Source organism: Galleria mellonella, unplaced genomic scaffold (assembly GCF_026898425.1).
Source record: "Galleria mellonella isolate WM207_F2 unplaced genomic scaffold, CSIRO_AGI_GalMel_v1 utg65, whole genome shotgun sequence".
NCBI classification, from domain to species: domain Eukaryota; kingdom Metazoa; phylum Arthropoda; class Insecta; order Lepidoptera; family Pyralidae; genus Galleria; species Galleria mellonella.
In genome coordinates this window covers 12370202-12390115 of record NW_026442138.1, presented here as the reverse complement: position 1 = coordinate 12390115, position 19914 = coordinate 12370202, and the positions used below count along the sequence as shown (strand labels likewise).

The window sequence follows — 19914 nt, the reverse complement described above, 5'->3', positions numbered from 1 at the left end:
CATGTGTACCTTTATTATGTACATGAAGTTAAATAAATAAGTAAAGTAAAATATATATTCATTTCTCTCACAAAAATAACAACATAATAAAATTTACAGCATATAGGTTACAATTTAAAACAATCTTTGTGAGATACTGGTGGCGGTACTAGGATTACCCGTCTTACAGATCACCAGGCTCCAAACTCAAGGACATCATACAAGTTAATAAATGGAATTAGAAAATTTTTATAATCTACGTGTATGTACTAGTATGGGTGAGAGGGCGAGTGAAAGGTGAGCTAGTGCGTGTTTTTTTTTGATATGTGAAAATGGTATGGTAACCCCGCCTGCGCTAACGGGATACGCTAGCGGTGCACCAGTGAAGGGTGATCGATGAGAATGAAAACAGGCCAGTTAGCCCATCATGATGATTCATCAGGAATTAACCATGATAGTTTCCAGGGGGAACCGCGAGGAGGTCGACCTGGTTGGGTATATTGCTAGCAATGCGATTCTCAGACTCCATTACTAACAATTCCTTTCCCCCCGCGAGTACGTATTAGTAGGTGCATGAATGCGTACGTGTGTGAGTGTGTGTATGTATGAATGCGTGTGCGTGTGCGTGTGTACGTGTAAATATTATATTTCATTTTTTTAAACTATAGGTATATAATTAGATAATGTGACGAATATTTCATTTGAATTGTATCGTAAATTCTAAGAATTATTTATTAGATGTATTTCCAAATCGTTTTACAATTGACGAAGTTATCAAGTAACAAATATAAAAAATTACAACCGAATGGAGAACCTCCCTCTTTTTAAAGTCGGTTAAAAACAATTATTACTAAAACGCATTTATATGAACTAGTAACTTGAACTAAAACCAAATAATTTTAAATTGACTATTCTATCAAAACGTAAAATTAAAACTATTTCATTTATCAAATAAAAAAAGCGCAAAATAAATAACACCGTAACCAAACAGATCCCGTAATACATTTCCGCGAACAATCAATAACCTTATTTTATTGGTTATAAAATGCAAAATTCAATAAAATTGTTGTTCGGATAAAACAAAATTGTGTAATCCCGCTTCGCTTTCCAATTGGAGAAAAATTAACATGTGAGTGAAAGGCGCGAACAAATCCGCTTAGTAAAATACAAGCGGCGCTTATTAGGAGCTATTCAATTTTCGCGCCAGTTATTAATTTCATATACATGGTGTTCAGAAAAAAAAACCGCCAGAAAAAAAAAACAATTTGACGTTAGTTATACAATATAATCCGTTTTATTATATAGCCTTCTATAATATAATTTGTTTTCATATTTAGAACAATTCGTAAACAATAGTAGCTTCTCTCTCTTTCTTTCCCGCAAGTGTCGTAAGAAGCAGCTAAGGAAACTTAACAGTCGAGGAATGGGCAGCAGCATCGCTCTTCAAACATCACCAAAACTAACTATGGTTGCCTACTAGCCTACCAAACGTGGCAGCTACTGGCAAATCCAAAATTGTATACTGCCATAAGGAACCGTTTCTTAATTAATTCCGTTTCTTATGGCGACGAAGGATGGAGTGGCATCCTTTCCCGTGGGTGTCGTAAGAGTTGACTAAGAGAAGGCGAGGGATGGGCAGCAGCGTCGCTCTTCAAACATCACCAAAACTAACTATGGTTGCCTACTAGCCTACCAAACGTGGCAGCTACTGGCAAATCCAAAATTGTATACTGCCATAAGGAACCGTTTCTTAATTAATTCCGTTTCTTATGGCGACGAAGGATGGAGTGGCATCCTTTCCCGTGGGTGTCGTAAGAGTTGACTAAGAGAAGGCGAGGGATGGGTAGCAGCGTCGCTCTTCAAACATCACCAAAACTAACTATGGTTGCCTACTAGCCTACCAAACGTGGCAGCTACTGGCAAATCCAAAATTGTATACTGCCATAAGGAACCGTTTCTTAATTAATTCCGTTTCTTATGGCGACGAAGGATGGAGTGGCATCCTTTCCCGTGGGTGTCGTAAGAGTTGACTAAGAGAAGGCGAGGGATGGGTAGCAGCGTCGCTCTTCAAACATCACCAAAACTAACTATGGTTGCCTACTAGCCTACCAAACGTGGCAGCTACTGGCAAATCCAAAATTGTATACTGCCATAAGGAACCGTTTCTTAATTAATTCCGTTTCTTATGGCGACGAAGGATGGAGTGGCATCCTTTCCCGTGGGTGTCGTAAGAGTTGACTAAGAGAAGGCGAGGGATGGGTAGCAGCGTCGCTCTTCAAACATCACCAAAACTAACTATGGTTGCCTACTAGCCTACCAAACGTGGCAGCTACTGGCAAATCCAAAATTGTATACTGCCATAAGGAACCGTTTCTTAATTAATTCCGTTTCTTATGGCGACGAAGGATGGAGTGGCATCCTTTCCCGTGGGTGTCGTAAGAATTGACTAAGGGAAGGCGAGGGATGGGTAGCAGCGTCCCTTTTAAATAATCTCTAAAAACCTAACTGCGGTTGCCAACCCGTTTACCACGTTTGGCAACTACTGGCAAACTTTATGTTCAGCAGTGGACAGTTTATGGCTGAAATAATAATAATAATAATAACTACCATTTTCTATTAATACATACTTATATTATATATAAAATATATATCTTATAAATATAATACCAACATACTGTAACGGACAATCCTCTCGCATATCTTCAGATGTAGAAATGCATTGCAGTGAATTAGATTACACAAAGCTAGATGCACAAAGTGTATGACTCTTGGACCGAACACAAAGGAGCCTTTATTACTGTACACTTGAAGCCATAAAATAGGGATACATTTGTTATAAACGGTAATGTCGGGAGCGGTAATTGTTGCTCTCACAGTGCAAAATTATTCATTATGCAATGTTATTACATTAATGAAATTGTTTTAAAAAAAATTTCTTTTTCTCAATGTACCCAAAGGTTGTGTGGAAGAGATTGCTTAGCGATAAGTCCGCCTTTTGTATCACTTCTCATTAATATTTACTATATTTGTTATTTCTCTTTTTACTTGGTGCAATAAAGTGTAAAATAAATAAATAAATAAATTGTCGCGTCGTAATTTTTATTAGGCTTTCTTTTATGAATAGTGAATACGTTTAATATCATATACAATTATGGGTTTATATTTATATATATCGGGTATAATTAATAACGTTCTAGTGTAATACATAAGAGTACTGTTACTATTTAATATAAAAGCCGGTCAAATGCGAGTGTAACTCGCGCAACGAGGGTTCCGTACAAAATCAAAAAGTTTTTTATTTTTTTGTGACACTGCTACAAATTTGCAGTATTCGGATTTTTTCCTTTACTTGTGCTACACGACATTGCTTCTTGCCAAATTTCATGATTCTAGATCAACCCTATAGGTTTTGATTCCCTTTAAGAATGTCAAAATATGCAATATAAATGGAACACAAACGACCGTTTCTTTTGATTGTGTCGATTTAGAAACTTGATTTTTTCACTTCTTTAAGAGATTGCAGATCTGACTCTATGATATTAATTTCAACTTGATACCTTCACACATTCCTAAGAAAAAAGGTCTTGACAAGCGGACGGACGGACAACGAAGTGATCCAGTAAGGATTCCGTTTTTTCCTTTGTAGGTACGGAACCTTAAAAAGTGAGAATAATTATAAACAAAATTATAAAAAACTTTAATTTAAATAAAACAAAATACATAACGAGAAGTAAGCTAGTATTTTCCTTTCATGAGCTGAGAACCATGCCCAGAAGAAGGTTCTAGTCGGTCATTATAAGGATGACGATGATTATCATGATTATGAAATGATATTTTCATATATCACAAAATATCTACAGAAATTCATTCCTTGGAATTAAATTCCAGTAGCAATATTTCCGAACCGATACGACAACATAACCTTCAAGAAAAGAGTATATTCTTTTTTAAAAGGCCAGAAGCATACCTGCAATGCCGCTGGTGTTGTGGCTGATCATGGGCGGCGGTAGTCACTTACCATCAGGTGAGCCGCATGCTCGTTTGCCCCCTGTGTTGTAAAAAAAAAATTACCCACTTTTATAAACTGCAATAGAATAGAAATAAAAATTTATTACAAAAACACAAAGTTACAAACACAAGATACAATGGGCCCCACACTAGGCGAGCCTGTATCGTGGGCACCCGACAAAGATTGACAAATCATAATGTGTTATAATAAAAAGTACACAGTAAGCGGGTATTAATATCAGTGTTTTGCTCTTTTTAGGGCAAAGCAAAAAGCTGAATTGTGGCCGTTTTGTATTACTGTGGCACACACATGAAGAAAAGAGTTTTTACTAATTTTATGCATTCTGATTTTATTTTTGATTTTTTTTTTTATCTTTTGTACATGTATCTTTTTTTTATGTTTTTTCACTTTGCTTTTGTATCTTTTGCTGTTTGTGTGCTGTAAGTGATGCAAATAAATTATCTATCCATATAAAAAGGAATATAAAATTGAAATAGTGAAAAAAAAAAGCAATAAAATCAACTATGAACATAAAATCATAATTGGTTGGATACAATTCATTTGATGTTTCGCAATTTCCTTATTGGAGTAATAGCGATTTATAAAGAATAATTTATGGCATAATATTATGTAAGATCCTTTAAGAGCGACATTAAGAGCATTTTTTTATTCTGCTCGTAATAGCAAATAAGACAACGGACAAAAGGCAAAAAAATACAACTGTCCCCTATTTAAATTAATATTATAAAGAGGCAAGATTTAATTGTAATGGACAAAGTCAAAAAGTTAGCGGATTTTCAAAATCCTTTCACTTATAGAATACTATATTATTTGGGAGTAACATGGGCTATATTTTACTTTAAAATAAACGTGTGGAATAGATAATATGAAGGAAATAGCATCGAGATGCAATGGGAATATGCTCATGAAAAACGATACGTAATTCGCGTGAACTTCTAATAAATATACACATACTAAGAGATCCGCATCAACCGACATTCGGTAAACATGACTGGTCTGAGACTACAATCATCGAAATAATTTCTGTATCCACCTTCTGATCACGATATCAGTCATGATGTATCCACTGATGAACTTGGGTCTCTCCTGTAGACTGCCGTAAGGAACGGGATCGTTACTTATCACAGTTTACCATTGGGGAGATTTTGCTAATCGTTGCCACGCTTGACAGGTGAGCTGGCAACCGCAGTTTGGCGTTTGATGATGTTTTAAAAGGGACGCTGCTACTCATCCCTCGGCTATTATAAGTAAGTTCCCTAAGCCGTCTTTTACGACACCCACGGGAAAGGAAGGGATAGCCCATTCTATGCCGGAGCTACACGGCAAAATAACTTCTGTATTATAAAATAAAAATAACATAAAAATGAGATTTATTCCACAAACACTGCACAAAAGGCGCATCATAATTAAATTTGTTGTATAAAGAGTAATAAAAATATACAATTTAATTTTCATATTTTAAACTCTCTCGGCGGTATTTGTTATTTTTAATCCAAAACCCGGCGAAATTTCTCTGCCAGGTCTGTTTTTGCACTCAAGTTTCTATTCCAATTTGTTCGAGCAGAAACTCGGTTAACAAATTATTACAGTTTATATTAATTCGGCACGCACGTGTAAAATGAAGATAGCGATACAAAAGTCGAGTTGGCACGTTCCATAATATTTATTCTACGGCCTGAAGCCTTTGTACAAGTTTATCGTCAAAGAAGTATCTTGTCCCTTTAGTTATCAGAAACAAGGACCTATAAGATAGGCTCCTTTGTTTTTCGTTGGTTGAAAAAGCGGACCAATATTGCTATTGCTTATGATCTAGATAGGTAGTATTTATGTGTACAATATAAATTCTCGGGTTCCACAGTCAAATGGTAAAACCTTCTTTACTTTTTAGAAGCATTGCACTACAGAAAAACTGAGCATATATTTTAGTTACATTTTACTATTCTTCTTTATTCTTAACTTTTGGTACCTCCATTTATCTTTTTAAATGAAGTATACTAGCCTACTTTTTTCGTGCTAGTCAAACGAGTTGTTATGGAGATTTATTTTTAACTTTTATCCGTTCGTTCCCACTACCAGGATATATATTCACTGATCAGGATAAAAGTTTCCTATGTCCTTCTTCATTCTACTAGTATACCAAATTTCATAGTAATTGCTTATGTTGTTAAACAAGCAAATAAACAAACTCGTTTTTACGTTTATAATGTTAGTAAGGACTTTTGTCTTATCCTAGTGTATTTATTCCCTAGCCTCCATTTACGACATCCTAAAGTAATCTACCAACTTCAGACTGCTTCCTGTCTCAGAAAATATTCCATTTTTAGTTGGATGAATCTAGTCATTTAAACCCGTTGACAGTGTATACTTTTAACTTGGCCTCTAATACTTCGTTATACTAAAATTTACATAAAAAACTTTTCCAAGTGGAATCCAATCGATCCCCAATATCTCCTTGAACTTACCAATATACCCATTAAATTTGCTAAGCCCTTGTTGGGTTTTGCTCCAAAATTCAATATGATGACTTTCAAATTAATTTCGTTTAATATCCCATTCCTACAATCTCGATTTCTAAAAGGTTTTCAATATCTTGTATCGACTTTGCGTCAACAACAACCGAATTTTATGAGGAGAAGGTTTTAATTAAAGTAGCCAAGCCTTTGGAGGGCCCGTTTCATACAACTAAAATACCTGTTAAACGTAAGCTTTCGTTTTCGCATTTCTCCCTTTCCTATTACATCCTTTTGCCATTGTTATCATACCAACATAGCTATCAGAAGATGACCGTTCATATATATGTATCTACATAGTTGTTTTTCAGTCTATACTAATATAAAAAAAAATATCCAAATTTTTACATTAAGATACATCGACTTTCATACTATATGATCTATGGCTGACATTCTACGTAAACAAATCGTCATAGTCGTAGAATACTGACGGATCTGACGAATATTACATATAAAGATCCGTCAGTATTCTACGACTATGATGAAATGATTTTAGTTTACACGAACAAAGCTGTGTGTTAGTTACTTAAAGTTACTACAAACACAATTTGTTGCTATTTAATACATTGCAATTGGCCGTGTGGTCCGGGCATAGAATAGGCCATCCCTTTCTATCCCGTAGGTGTCGTAAGAATCGACTAAGAGATGGCGAGGGATGGGCAGCAGCGTCACTCATAAAACATCTCTAAAGCCTAACTGGGGTTGCCAATCCGCCTGCCAAGTATGGCAACTATTGGTAAAACTCCCCAAGAGGAAGGCTTATGTTCAGAAGTGGACAGTTAAAGGTAGGGAAAGGAAGGGATGGCCTATTCTATACCGGGACCACATGGCAATAATTTTGGATGAAACTGTTATTATACGAATTGGTTTTTTTTCCTTTTTTTTATTTTATATTCTTTTTTTATATATAAATATTGTGTGTAGTTTCGTTGTTATAATTCTTAATATATTTTTTTTAACCCCTGTGTGGATGTAGTCGCACATTTCTGTAGAATAAAGTTTCTTTCTTCTTCTTCTTCTAAATATGTACAATTAACTAACTTATATGAATCACTTATTAATAATTGAAAATGATCGTTCAAGAGTTATAGTAAACTATAAAGATATTAATAGAATAGAAGAAGTGACTATGTCTATTTTATGGAATAAATTCAATACATTAGTATTATATTGTAGTTCTATAGAATAATAGAGTCCCTAGAACGTTTCATGTTTAATTTATGACTAGACTAGACCATCTTTATCATTTATGAACTCATCTTGTCCATAATAAGCCTTTTTACGAACAGTACTTTTATGTAGGCTTTTAATCTTTTTTCGGGACAGACTTTGGCAATTTATTATGAGACGCTACGTAATTTCTCATGAACGTATTATTATTTTTCTTTTCGAATTAAACGACGGTTGTATCAGTAAACATTTTATATGTATTGGGTAAATCGATAAACGTTTCGTTTTCAGTCGACTTCGAATTGAAGGAGATTCTCCATTTGATTGTATTTTTTTTTTATATTTGTTACCTCATAACTCTGTCAGTTATAAACGGATTTGGATAATTGAATGAATGAATAAATAAATAAATAAATAAATGAGTATACTGTATTTTCATATTATACAATAGAATAGAATATAATGTGGTTCCCCCTGGAAACCATCGTGAACATCATCCTTCACTGGTGCCCCGCCAGTGTATACCGATAGCACGGGTGGGGTTAGCGTTCCATTATCATCCATTAAAAAAAAACACCTTGGTCCTCGGGAATGGCAACGTAGGGGGGTACCATTGGCGAAACAGTATACTCTGTTATGTCCATGGTACTGCTCATGTCTATAGGCGACGGTTACATTTTCCATCAGGTGAGCCTTCAGCTTGTTTGCCATTCTAAGTTGCATAAAAAATAATAATTAAATAATGAATAAATAAAATCTATGCAAAAAATGTACAACATTTATTAATAATTTTAAAAGAAACCTCGTTTAAAGTATAGTTCCACGTTCAGAGGAATTAGAATGAGGCTTCAGAGAAATTAATAAGTACAAAAACCCATGAAATTACACGGAGCTCATTACCAATAGCCCTGATACAGCCGGGGTTTGCTATTATCATTTCGATCAGCAAAATCAGGGAAGGGTAATTTGAGTGGATTTTTATCTATATTCATTCGCTATGAATAAAATTAGCCGATTCGTTAAATGATAATAACTGTATAAAATTTTATTTCTTTTTTACCTATAATTCGTTTGACCATACTTTGCTTAATAAAATAGATAAAACGATGAAGTATTTTATCATATTTAGTAGTTTAATAATAAAATAAATATACTAACGACTGGAATCCCTGGATGGGGTAATCAGAAACATTAGTGGGCAATGCGTTTTTAGTTAATATAACACTAAATTCGTTTATATAAACTTAGAATAAGCCGCCATGTGTGCCCCAGCATAGAATGGGCCACCCCTTCCTTTCCCGTGGGTGTCGTAAGAGGCGACTGAGAGAGGCCGAGGGCGGGTTGATAACCGCAGTTAGGCTTTTAGAGATGTATTAAGAGGGACGTTGCAGCCTATCCCTTGACCATTAAGTTCCCTAAGTCGCTTTTTACGATACCCAAGGGAAAGGGGAGGCCCATTCTATGCCGGGACCACACGGCGATTATAGACATAAGTTCTATATTAGAACTTATTATAGACACATACCAATAAAAGAAATGATCACACTGAAAAAATAATAGGCGATAATATCGCTAAATATAAAAGCGATCTCTTCCAGGTATTCTATATAAAAATATATAAATACATTCCTATTTATATAAAAACATATATATAATTATAACTTTCCTAATATAGTATTCTTTTTGTTTTAACCATTTGTTTTACTTTTCCTTTTTTATGTAATAAAAAATAAACCTACTAGCCAGCAATTTTTAATCGCCATCTTGTAAATTATAATCTTACTTATAGGTACATATTAAATTACATGTTTTGTTCACAGTACCACCCAGCAAGATGGTAATCATCGATGACAGAGGCGATGTGAAGCAAGCCATAGTGGGGCCTTATGTGGAAGGAGATACGTTCACACTCAAGTGTGACGTTTCGGGAGGTAAGTTTTTAATTAATTTTATTATATATAAATATATGTATTGTATTAGATACATATATATCGGTTACGCCTGTCTCCCATTAGGGTAGGCAGAAACAATGGAACGCCAAATGCTTCGATTCAAATAAACCTCATTAGCTTTCTCCAGTTATTAATCTATTATATATGAATAATATATGAATAATTTATAATAATATTCCCTTATTTTTTTAATGCTTCATTTGTCCAATGGTTAACTTGTAGAGAACATCCGATTTGAAGTCCACCATGTACATACAAATTAAAGTAAAATCGGCTCAGTGATCTATATTTGTAAAACACTGTGTCATGGTAATCCCTTATGGACTCCCGTGACATAGGTTCGCCTAGTGCGAGGTCCAGTGTATTCATCTTGTATATTTCTTGTGTATAATAAATAAATAAATATAAATAATTTAATTCCCATGTAATTAAGCCTTTAAATCCCGTTACAATTAATGTTACCTTGCCTTAAATTAAAAAATATTCCACTTTATTGATTAAACAGGGAAAATTCATAATTAGAAAATAAATTAGACTCAAACTTTTAAGCCCCGGAAAACTTTTTCGAGGCAAAGCCGAGCATGATCAAAATTGATACTTTTCTAAAAATTAAAAGTGTCGGCAAACGAAAACGAAGTTGGAGCCCATAAATTAATATATTTAACACCCTCATTACGTACGCACATAAGTACATTGACACGGAAATTGTACTGTAAAAACTCGTCGTGAACCCTTCTCATCCTGTTTTAAATTCAAAATGGCATTCGACGAATTATGTATCGTGAGAGAGAAATTAATTAATTTTCACCAGACTGAATTTATTACGGTGGAAAACGTACCGCGGTCGGTCTGTATGTAACCTAATTTGTGTATCTAACGTATATCTGTCACGATAAATCTAATTAGGACTGAAATGTCCTAATAAAATATTGCATTTTACAATTTTCGAAACAGAAAGTGAAATTACTGGATACAGAGACATCAGCTTACTGCCACGAGGATTGTGAAATAGGCACGGATTCTGTGGTGTTATATCCAGAGGCGATAGTTATAAATTTCTATGTATGTTATGGCAAAAAATTCATATATGTACATATTTGTAAAACTCGATACATTTATGTCTGCTGTTCGTTTAGAACATTTTAATAGGAAAGAGTTTTAAATTAATCGTCTTTAAAAAATTTCCGAACCGATACGACATCGTAACCTTCAAGAAAAGAGCATATTCCTTTTTAAAAGGCCGACAACACAACGCCTGCAACGCCTCTGGTGTTGTTGGTGATCATGGGCGGCGGTAGTCACTTACCGCCAAGTGAACCGCATGCACGTTTGCCTCCTGTGTTGTAAAAATAAGGAAATAAATAATCAATCCCTTTATTATGAAATAAGTAATTATCAAGCATACCTGTATATTCATGCACGTCATATTTTTATATTATACTCTGTAATGTCCATGGTACTGCTCATGTCTATAGGCGACGGTTACCACTTTCCATCAGGTGGGCCGTCAGCTTGTTTGCCATTCTAAGTTGTATAAAAAAAATATATTTTGGTTAAAATAAATAAATTATTCCTTTTCTTCTAAATAAATAATGCATGCCATGTACCAGTAAATAACCAGAAATTAAACCAACACTATGTACTCGAACTATTTGCTGGAAATATAAAATGTGATCATAGTGGATGTCTTGTTGATTGTTCTAATAAATAAATAAAAAAAATAAATATGTAAAGCATTGTGTTCAAAATGAATCGAGTTCCACATGTGTATAAATCAATAATCCATAGGAATAAACGGTTTACTAATAATAGCTTTATCAATCGATTGAAAAAGAAGAACGTTCTCAATTAGCTTGTATTTTTTTTTATGTTATCTCTCATAACTCCGTCGTTTATAAACAGATTTGAATAATTATTTTTTATTTGGAAGTTTAATTTAAATTTTTAGAAAAGTATCAAATTTGGTCATGTTCGGCTTTGCCTCGAAAAAGTTTTCCGGGGCTTAAATACTTTCAGATTGGTTTCATAGAAAATTCACCAAAATCGGTTTAGTGATCTGATTTTTAAATCAATATAATTGGTTTAGCTATGATTGATATCAGTGTTTATTTTGTGCAACAAAATCTTGTGTTACTTGTAAATGACAAAATAATTTATTAAATCAGTATAAATTTGTGACAACCCTAGTTGAGTGAAAGAAAGTGGAGTACATTTTATCGGCGTCAGTGCACTCACAAAGGAAAATACACGAGTGTCGTTTCTCCCAGTTTTATTTATTCTTATGGATAAAACTCTTTTAAAACTCCTTTGATTATAAATTAACGAACAGCGTTATTTTTTTTTTTACGTTGGGAAATTTTATTTGATGACTATGTAAATATGGAATTTAGAAATAATAGGGTTTTCATCGTGTCTCCAATCAAACTGTTTATAATTACTCCTCTCCATCCAAAGGTTGGCTGGAAGAGATCGCTTTTAGCGATAAAGTCGCCCATTGTTTTCTCACTGTGATTATTTCTTGTAATTATTTATAATTATAATAAGTTTACTATTGTAATCTTTTGAGGGAAATAATAAAGAGTATCTATCTATCTAGCTACGTTTTTATTGAATGGTCGAGGGATAGGCAGGAGCATCTCTCTCAAAACACCATCTGAGCTTAACTGCAGTTGCCAACCTGCTTGTCAAGTATGGCAACCACTAGCATGATTCCACAATAGGAAGGCCTACGTTCAGCAGTGGACAATTCACAGCTGATGTCATCATCATCATGTTTCTATTCGGAACATGGCAGTAACATTACAGAGTATTGAGATATATCACCTTAACCCTCAGACATGGGGGGGAAAGGGATTGTTAGTAATGGAGTTTGACAGCCCCATTGCTAGCAATATGCCCTATCAGGTCGACCTCCACGTGGTTCCCCCTGGAAACCATCGTGAACAATTCTTGTTGAATTTGTCACGATGGGCTAACTGGCCTGCTTCATCTCCTCACCTATCATTTTTCACTGGTGCCCCGTCGGTGTACACCGATAGCGCGGGTGGGGTTACCATTCCATTATCATCAATTAAAAAAAAACCCTCAGACATGGCAATGCATGAAAGACGCACCACAGTGTAGGTATTCTACGATATTCTGTTTGTGTCTACAGACAACGGTTACCATTTTCCATTAAATAAACTCTTAGCTTGTAGTCCAATCTTCCAATGTGCATAAAAACTAGACGCATCTCGCGGCGTCTCCCGTAGTAATATCGTGATGCTCTATAACCTTCCTCAAAATATAAACTGTCAATAGCATGAAGAATGTTTCAAATTCAACTGTTAATTTTTTTTTATACAACTTAGAATGGCAAACAAGCTGACGGCCCACCTGATGGAAAGTGGTAATCGTCGCCTATAGACATGAGCAGTACCATGGACATAACAGAGTATACTGTTTCGCCCATGATACTCCCCATGCGTTGCCATTCCTGAGGACTCAGGTGTTATTCCTCTGTACCCTGTAAATTCACGCCATATCCCACTCTTCAAGCCGAAACACAGCCATGCAAACAGAACTACTTTACGGTAGAACACGAATGGGACAGAGGTACCCAAGCAATTGACTTTTGTACAAAGTCTCCCTCTGGTAATTCCAGTGGCTACCGCATATAAATGAACATATAAAACAAACTCTCCTATTTTGTTATATATTTTTTTAATAGGAGAAAATATCTGTAAAATGGTAACCCCATCTATACTATCGGAATACCCTAGCGGGGCACCAGTGAAAGGTGAGCATACATGTGAAGACAGTTTCCCTATCATAACGAATTTAATAAGAATTAATCAGGATGGTTTCCATTGGGAACCTTGTGGAGGTCGACCTGATAAAATATATTGCTAGTTATGATGCTGTTAGACTCTATTATTAACAATCCTTTTACATCAGTATACCATAGATTACTTCCATATATTAATGCAGTTAGATAAATCCATACCTAATTTAAATACAGGTCGTCCCAGGCCATGGGTGAAGTGGTTCAGAGATGAAGTAGAAACGGACACTCCGTCGACGCCGTTGTCCGGGAACGGCGTCCGGGGCGTCATCAGGGTGGGTCCGCTGACGAGGGCCGACGTCCGAGCAGCCCTCACTTGCAGAGCGTCCAACCACCCACGGGCTCATCCTATTGAAACCACGCTCACCTTGGATATGAATTGTAAGTACGCGTTATTTAAAACTAGCTGTTTTCCGTGGCTTTGCTCGTGTGAATATATAAGTACATAAAGCCTTCTATATATTAAGTTAGAATATAACCTAGCCAAAGATACCTATGGAGAGTTAACGTCAGACAGGCTGCCGGTCGTAAAAATAAAATCCAAATATTTTTGTAATATAGATAAAAACATATTACGCCAACCCCGAATAATAATTGGGATAAGGGTAGAAAGATGATAATAAAACCTAATCAAAGCAATTAAACCATATTATCATCATCATGTCAGCCATTATATAGGAATTTCCTTATAAGGAAACTTCATTCGTATGAATTAAGACTTAATCACTTTAACATTAATTCTCTTATAAATAGAAGATCTATGTCTGATTTCATTACTCTTTATAAAATAATAAACTATAAATGGGACAGTAGCACATTGTTGAGCCTTGTTTCATTTCGTACAGGTAATAAAAGAATACAACAATTATTTTATATACCGATTTGTAATAATAATGTATCGTATCACAATCCAATTATCCGCATGTGCAGAAAATATAACAATGTATGCAAGGACCTTGATATCTTCCAACAATCCTTGCAATGTTACATTAAGGCTGCCAATTTGTTACTTTAAATTTATAGCCGTCATTCTTTTAATGTATATAATATCGAATGTTATGCAGAGCAGTTATTGGAGTGCAAATTTAATGCCGTTTTATGTAATATTTATTTTATAAATGTATTAATTTGTAATCTGTTGCCTTGCTATAAATAAATAAATAAATTATCTGTCCGCTGCTGAACATAGCCTCCCCCATATCCTTGTGGGGGAGGCTATGTTCAGCAGTCAGTCAGTTTTGCTAGTAGTTGCTATGCTTGACTTATGTCAACCTTTATAGGTTGGCAACAGCAGTTTGTGTTTTGTTGATGCTTTAAGAAGGACGCTGTTGCCCATCCCTCGACTATGGTCATGGGTGTCGTAAGAGACAAATAAGGGAGCTTATGAGCTCCCTTATTTGCCTCTTACGACACCCACGGGAAAGGTAGGGATAGTCTATTATATTCTGGGACTACACGGCTAATAATACATATTAATTAAATTATTTACACGAATAATACATACTAGTACATAAATATATCATGTGATCCCGGCATAGAATAGGCCACCCCTTTCTTTCCTGTGGGAGTTAAGAGGCGACTAAGGGAGGGCGAGGGATGGGCAGCAGCGTTCTTCTTAAAACATTTCCAAAGACTAACTGCGGTTGCCAATCCGCCTGTCAAGCGTGACCACGTCTGGCAAACCCTAAAAGAGGAGGCTTATGTTCAGCGGTGGACAGTTAAAGGCTGATAGAACATAAACAGTAGCGGAATAAGACAAAATAATTTTAACCAATAAAAAACTAATTTAAACTGATTGTGTAACTCTACTGACAATCGAATTTGAATCTTCAGTACCGCTACATTATTACCAAAATTTGCTTGCAAAGCTCTTATCAAACAAGATACTAAGTGGTATGTAGTAACTACAGGTCTTTGACGACTTCGGATGCCGGTTAGAGCTCGTCAACTGTAACCGCCTGCTGGCGCAGGCAGAACTTGAAATTTGTGAACCATTAAACTTCATACTACATGTGCTGTGGTCACTTTGATGTCTGACTTAGAACGTGCTTATGCTCGTCTTCGCTTTACTTGAAACTAAGAATAATAAAACACTACCTACCTGTTTATAATTACTTCTCTCCATCCAAAGGTTGCCTGGAAGAGATCGCTTTTAGCGATAAGGTCGCCCATTGTTTTCTCATTGTGATTATTTCTTGTAATTGTTCATATTTATAATAAGTTTACTATTGTAATCTTTTGGAGGAAACAATAAAGAGTATCTATCTATCTATCTTTACTAATATAATATACCTAAAAAGAAGAAAAAGGAAAGAAATATTTTTTTTATGCAACTTAGAATGTCAAACAAGCTGACGGCCCGCCTGATGGAAAGTGGTAGCCGTTTATAGACATGAGAAAAATTAGATTCTTTTTCAAGTAAAATTAGATTTAAGCATTTTTTAATACTTATTTTTTCTTATTTTTTTATTACTGCCCATACTAAATGCAATTTTAGCCAAGCAGATATAATAATAATAAATTTATTTACTTAAAATAGGGTAGGTATCAGTGGTCTTATGTTACATAAAGCTTCATGCCTATTTCGCCGTTACAGTATAGCATGCAACTGTCCCATTTCGATAGGAACTGATTAATTTATGCATCGACAACTATATTAGATATTTATCTATTCTTTTTTTTTTAAATTTGTCTACAGAGTAAAAGCTTTTGCTAAGTAACCATTTACGTAATACAATTATAAATTTATTTAATGGAAATTCCTTTATGTCCATAGGAATATTATTAAAGATTTTTAAACGCATCATATAGGAATTTAATATTTAATTATACTAACTAGTTTTTTAGGGTATCTTGCGCTGCTTTGTATTTGCTCTTTTGTCAAACATGTGATTATTTAATTTAACAAATATGGGCTTCAAGTATATACAGATTGGGAATAGGTAATATATTTAGAGACTATAAAGAGGAAAGATTTGTTTGTAATAGATAAAATAAAAAATCACTCCAGTGACAGTTATAAAAAGAATTATCAAAATCGGTTCAGAATTGGCGAAGTTTTTGCATAATGCTGAGTTACATCATCATCATCATATCAGCTAGTAACTGTCCGCTGTTGAACATAGGCCTCTTCCATAAAAGAGGCTTTTCCAGTAGTTGCCACGCTTGGCAAACGGATTAGTAACCGAATTTAAGCTTTGGTGATGTTTAAAGAGAATCGCAGCTGCCCATCTCTGAACATTATACTGTATTTATATTCACAATAATACAAACTTTGAGAACCACTTCCTTTTACCTAAAAGATATTAATATACATAGTTTTTGAAACGTTATAAACTATTTAATTTATAAACATTCACTATTTAAAAACTAACATATTTCTCTTTGTTCCAGTTCCGCCATTAACTGTACACATGGTGGGTTCAGACCAGCCTATATCAGCGAGCAGAAGATATGACCTTCTATGCCAGAGTTCAGGGTCCAGACCCCCAGCTTCCATCACGTGGTGGAAGAACGGTCATAGGATAAATAATGCTAAGGAAACGGTGAGTTCGAATTTAATAAAATAATTGTCTTTATAAATATAAAAAGTGCAATGAGTACTATAACAATATGTTCGAATTCCACAAAGTACCAAAAATGTATGGAACCAGCAATAGTAATCGTGTTATTAGTAATTCGGTTGTTGTATTCAATCCAATCAAATAATCATCGTCATCATATCAGCCTTTAACTGTCCACTCCTGAACATAAACCTACCTTCAGGGGTTTTGCCAGTAATTGCCACGCCTGGCAGGCGGATTGGCAATCGCAGTTAGGCTTTAGAGATGTTTTAAGAGGAACGCCGCTGCTCATCCCTCGCTCTTCCTTAGTCGCCTCTTTTGACACCTACGGGAATGGCCTATTCTATGCCGGGACCACATAAACTTTTTATCCCAGTGAGGGAACATAACCCAATTCCGAACAAAGTCGCGTGTAAAAGTTAGTTTAGTACAAATAGGACTTCAATTCCAGTCATGTTTACAAGCAATTTAAAATTACGCAAAATGCCGTCGACTACAGATATCGAATAAGTAATGTAGACGACTCTTTTGACACCTACAGCAAAGGATGGGGTGGCCTATTCTATGCCGGAACCTCAAATAAAACTAATAAAAATCAAATAATAAAAAGGTAAATATTGAAATAGCAAACATCTGGCTAAAAACAAAAGACATAACAACATTTTAAAAAAGGTCGTTTGGAAATGACTTTTGAATAAACACATTTTACTTGGTCATTTTGAAGCTGCCTTTAATATCTTTTCAAAATTGCCATCCAGATTTATGGGCGCAATCGTCCAAACGACTTTGGAAACTCCGTTTTAAAAAGGCAGATGGATGGTGCTATTGTTATGCCTCATCGATTCTGAATTTCCGAAATTACCAGCTAATTTAACATCAACTAAATTTATAGGAGCGCCGTAATCTTTATTACTATAAGAACAACATCCCGGAGTCAACTTAAAATAAGGGCACGTAAAAGTAATAAATGTAGATTGAATGGGACAGCGAGTGCTTGGGGCCTACTCGAATCGCTCGTAAGGGACTCTCTGCCTAAGTTTTAGCTGTAAATGTTTGACGTAAGTGACAAGAGTCCGTCAACTCATGATTTGGTTCCAATCTTGGGTTGATGAACGAGGTTCGTTACAGGTGATTTGTGTCGTGTAACGATAGACAGGTTACTTCACATAAATGAAGACCCAAATTCTTAGTTATGACAATTTAGGAAACAATCTTTTTAAATTGAAGGTCTAGATCGGTGTTTCCCAACGTGGAGCCCACACCTCACAGGAGGGCAATTTGATAGTTAAGGGGGGGGGGGGGGCAATTAAGAAATAGATTCGAAGCGATTTTAACCCTCTTGCACCAGGCCATTTAAATGCAATATGTAGATATCGGTGCCAAATTTAACAAAAAAATGTTGTTAATATTTATTAGGTATAATTTCGTTTGACGTTACCAAAATATCAACTGGGCGATTAGAGTCGTCGAGTAAACTTTGTCGGAAAAAATTATGTATGGGGGCACAAACATTTTAGAAATCTTCAAGTGAGGCATAGCACGAAAAAGGTTGGGAAACACTGGTCTAGATGCTCGGATTGTAATCTATTACGTCCATTATTTTGTTTCCCATAACATAGAGAACTGCTATAACAGAATACTTAGTTTATTTTTGTATTATTTTTTATTATTTAGGTTTTATTTATGTATATATATGTATGTATATATATGTTTTTTGTTGTAAAGGTATAAGCAAGTAAAATTATTTTTGCTACATAAATTATATTATGCTTACCTACATATTTATTCAACTGTGTATTTATGATTCGATCATGCTGTGTACGCATATTTTTGGAGAGTTAACTCGAATAATACACTATTATACCATATAAATTCATGTACAATTATTAATTCTTTGTAATGTGTGCCTATTGAAATTAAATAAATAAAAATTATGTGCGGTCAGCACCGTATCTCTTTGTCAACCATATAGGTCTTTGTCGTTTCATTTATCATACCTGGATGATATAAAACTTTTCATCGTAGTTTTTTTTTTAATGGATAATAATGGGATGGTAACCCCGCCTGTGCCATCGATATACACTGGCGGGGCTCCAGTGTGGGATGATAAGTAAGAATGAAGTAGGTCAGTTAGCCCACCGTGACGAGACTAACAATAAATTAATCACGATAGATTCCAGGGGGAACCACCAGGAGCTCGACCTGACAGGGTATATTGCTAGCAATGGGGCTACTAATCCCAATTACTAACAATCCCTTCTCCCCCCCTTTTCATCGTAGTCCATAGTTACATTCATTTTCGATTGAATCATAATCATCATTATTTCAGCTTTTAACTGTCCACTGCTGAACACAAGCCTCCCCTTAAAGGGGTTTTACCAGTAGTTGTCACGTTTGGCAGGCGGATTGGCAACTGCAGTTAGAGTTTGAAGATGTTTTAAGAGAGACGCTGTTGCCCATCCCTCGATCATTTAGATCCCTTAGTCGCCTCTTACAATACTCACGGGAATGAAAGGGGTGGCCTATTCTATGCCGGGACCACACGGGAATTGATTTGAATTGGGAATTTTGATTAAATATTACTATAGTATCCATCAATTTTTCAAGTCATACAATTATACTTTTTGTGACATGAAATTGCTCTATCATTCCATTTCAATCCCGAATACCTTCTGATCCCGCCATGTTGTATCCGTAAATGACTTTTAATAAACAACTATTTATGTTGTGGATTTACCTTACCAAAAATTTACTCTCTCGATATAAGCTGTGCCGTGATACGAACCATCTCATATACGTACGTATTCTTCACGTACACTCGTATTCATCATCCGAATAATAACCAATTAACGTCCCTCGGTTCATCGCTGGGCATGGGACCCGCCCC

The 19914-nt window shown here is 35.2% G+C and overlaps 1 protein-coding gene across 1 annotated transcript in view; it reads left to right on the top strand.

Moving 5' to 3' along the window:
* LOC113514026 (hemicentin-2) overlaps positions 1-19914 on the top strand; it is a 449165-nt gene that overhangs the window by 411089 nt on the left and 18162 nt on the right. The window contains exons 5-7 of the mRNA XM_052900467.1: positions 9510-9620; positions 13642-13845; positions 16858-17009. Coding sequence (XP_052756427.1) covers positions 9510-9620; positions 13642-13845; positions 16858-17009 — 467 coding nt within the window. The remainder of the gene's footprint in view (positions 1-9509; positions 9621-13641; positions 13846-16857; positions 17010-19914) is intronic.